This window comes from Phacochoerus africanus, unplaced genomic scaffold (assembly GCF_016906955.1).
Source record: "Phacochoerus africanus isolate WHEZ1 unplaced genomic scaffold, ROS_Pafr_v1 Scaffold_15, whole genome shotgun sequence".
NCBI classification, from domain to species: Eukaryota; Metazoa; Chordata; class Mammalia; order Artiodactyla; family Suidae; genus Phacochoerus; species Phacochoerus africanus.
Genome location: NW_025927343.1, coordinates 571,705 through 574,906, shown reverse-complemented (window position 1 = coordinate 574,906; position 3,202 = coordinate 571,705). Strand labels below are relative to the sequence as shown.

General features: G+C 37.7%; 1 protein-coding gene across 1 annotated transcript; it reads right to left on the bottom strand.

Moving 5' to 3' along the window:
• Positions 1-264: 264 nt before the first annotated feature.
• On the bottom strand, positions 265-1,210 carry LOC125119138 (olfactory receptor 5A2-like). The gene is given in 3 exon segments (XM_047765995.1): positions 265-698; positions 701-745; positions 748-1,210. Coding segments are annotated over 3 exon segments (942 nt in total).
• Between the last annotated feature and the right edge of the window lie 1,992 nt (positions 1,211-3,202).

Genomic DNA, 3,202 nt, shown 5'->3' with positions numbered 1-3,202 from the left:
TTGCCATGGTGAATTTTTCTGCTCAACTGAACATTTATAATCTCAAATCTACACAATGCTTTTCATTCTAGAAACTAATAATGGCCAAATTGTTTTCCAATAACCAACAGAAAATGGTTAGAGGAATACTGAATGAGGAAAGAAAAAAAAAAGTTGAACTGCATAAGTCATCATGCAAATGAACTAGTCCAAACCTACATGAAAGTCTGAACAAGTGACCCAATGGACAGCTTTATTGTAAAAATTATGTCAGGGTCAGAAAAATCAATGCCCAAGAGAAAGTACATAATCCCTTTCCATGACTATCCTCATGGCATTTTGTATCTCCTTATTTCTAAGACTGTAGATGATGGGATTTAACATAGGGATCACCAGAGCATAGAATACAGACACCACCTTGTCTTGGTCCAGGGAGTAGCTGGAACTAGATTGCATGTACCTGAAGAGACCAGAAACATAGAAGAGGGTTACAGCTGTCAGATGGCAGGCACAGGTACTGAAGGACTTGCTCCTACATTTGGCTGAGCTGATATTCAGGACAGTAGCAACAATGTAGCCATAAGAGAGGAGGATCACAAGGGCAGATACCACTCCAACAAGAACAGCTACAAGGAAGATCACCAACTGAGTGATGAAGGTATCTGAGCAGGACAGAAATAGAATGGAACAAAGGTCACAGAAGAAGTGGTTGATCATATTGGTCCACAGAAATCATGCCGATAGATTAAGTATGTTTCCAAGAATTTAGTAATCCACCTGAATAGGCCCCAGCCACCATCTTTAAACAAAGCATAATGGATACGAGGGCTGTGTAGAGCAAAGTGTTGCAAACTGCAGCATGCCAGTCATATGCCATGGCTGCCAAAAGAAAGTACTCAGTCAGCCCAGTTCCATGGAAAAAAAAGTACTGCATGGCACAGCCAACAAAGGAAATGGTTTTCTGCTCTGTGATGATGTAAGAGAGCATTTTGGGGGCTGTGGAGGACACATAACCAATGTCTAAGAAGGACACGTTACTGAGAAAGAAGTACATGGGCATGTGTAGGTGGAAGTCCATCCTGATGAGGGCAATGAGGCTCAGGTTCCAGGCTAGGGTCAGGATGTAAATCCCCAGAAATAACACAAAAAGGAAAACCTTCATTTGTGGATGATCTGAAAATCCCAGGAGGATGAATTTTGTCACAATTATGTCATTCCTTCCTCCAGCCATAGACCTGCTTCCTGCATAAAGGAAAGAAGCAATCTTGTGAACAGAGTTTGTTATTCTATGAGTGCTTATTTCCTAGAGGGTCATACAGTTAACACCAAGTTTAGCCACCTGCTGAGCAATCTACTCAAAGGAATTCGGCCTCTGATAATCTCTTGACATTTTTTAAAATCTGCATGCTGCACAACTTGTTCCCTAGAAGAGAATCAGTCACATAAAGAAGAGACTGGGAGTCAGTAATCTGAATTTTCCCCACAGCTCCATTCCTAACTCCCCAGAGGACTGTGAAAAAGTCCCTTCATCTCTTTGGATCCTCATTTTCTCAATTGAAAAATGGGGAGGTTAAATCAGATGACTCTCAGTGTTCCTTGGGACTTTGGGTTTCTTATAGCATTTTAGATCTCTTAAGTTCAAAATACAAACCCAGAGTTCCCATTGTGGCACAGGGGAAATGAATCTGATTAGTATCCATGAGGATGCATGTTCAATCCCTGGCCTCACTCAGTGGGTCAGGGATCTGGCATTGCCATGAGCTGTGGTGTAGTTCGCAGATGTGGCTTGGATCTGACATTGATGTTGCTGTGGCATAAGCTTGTAGCTTCAGCTCCAATTTGACCCCTGGCTGGGAACTTCCATATGCCACAGATGCAGCCATAAAAAGGAAAAAAACAGAAACAAAAAAATTTTTAAAACCCAAATTTACAATAAATTTAGGAATTTCTTCCTATATTTTATTTACTTTAATATAAAAATCAAAAAAGAAACTAAATACAACAGGCTATAATATTTTACATATTCTACTTTGAGGAAGAAAATTCAATCCATAATAAAAATAACCCATTATTTTAGGTAGTAAAACTAGATGGAAAAATATATATGCAGTATGCATACATATATATTATATACCTACATATGCAGTCTTAGAATTTTTATAATTATATAATGTTTTTATAAGTCACTATAAAATGAATAAAAAGATTAAAACTGGGACTAACCATGTTCATTGCAGCATTATTTACAATAGTAAAGATATGGAAACAACCTAAATGTCCACTAATGGATGAATGGATAAAGAAAACATGAAATGAAAGATAGATAAATAGAAGGATAGATAGACAGATAGTAGATATATATGTATATATATAGATAGATAGATAGATATAAATATATATGTGTGTATATAGATATATATAGATGATACAGATATAGATAGATAGATGATAGATAGATAGATACTGTAATATTACTCAGCCATAAAACAAAAAAAATCTTGTCATTTGCAAGAATATGGATGAACATGGAGGGCTATGCAAAGTAAAATAAGCCAGACACAGAAGAATAAATTCTGCATGATCTCACTGATACATGGAATCCTCAAAAGTCAAACTTTAAAAAGTAGAGAGTATCTACCCCCTGGTGTTTTGGTCACATGTTGTTTAGTCTCCATGTAGTAGGTTTTTTCCTCACTTCTTTTCCAGTGATTGATTTATACTTTCATGCCATTGTGGTCAGAGAAGATACTTGAAATAATTTCTATACTCTTAAATTTGTTGAGGTTAGCATTGCTGTAGAGTAGGAAAAAAATATATAAATAAATGATTTTTTTTAAAAAAGTAGAGAGTAACATGGTGGTTGCCAGGGTTTGGGATGGGGTGGAGCAAATGGGGAAATATTGGTCAAAAAGTATAAAGCTTCAGCTACTCTGGTAGAACAAATTCTGGAGAATCCAATGACAACCTTGGTGACAAGAGTTAACATAACTGTATACTTGAAAGTTGTCTAAGAAGATAGATATTTTTTGTCTTTTCCAAGGCCACACCCACAGCATATGGAGATTGGCAGGCTAAGAGTCTAATTAGAGCTGTAGCCACCAATCTACACCACAGCCACAGCAACATGGGATGTGAGCCTCATCTGCAACCTACACCACAACTCACGGCCATGCCGGATCCTTAACCCACTGAGTGAGGCAAGAGATCAAGCCTGACACCTCAT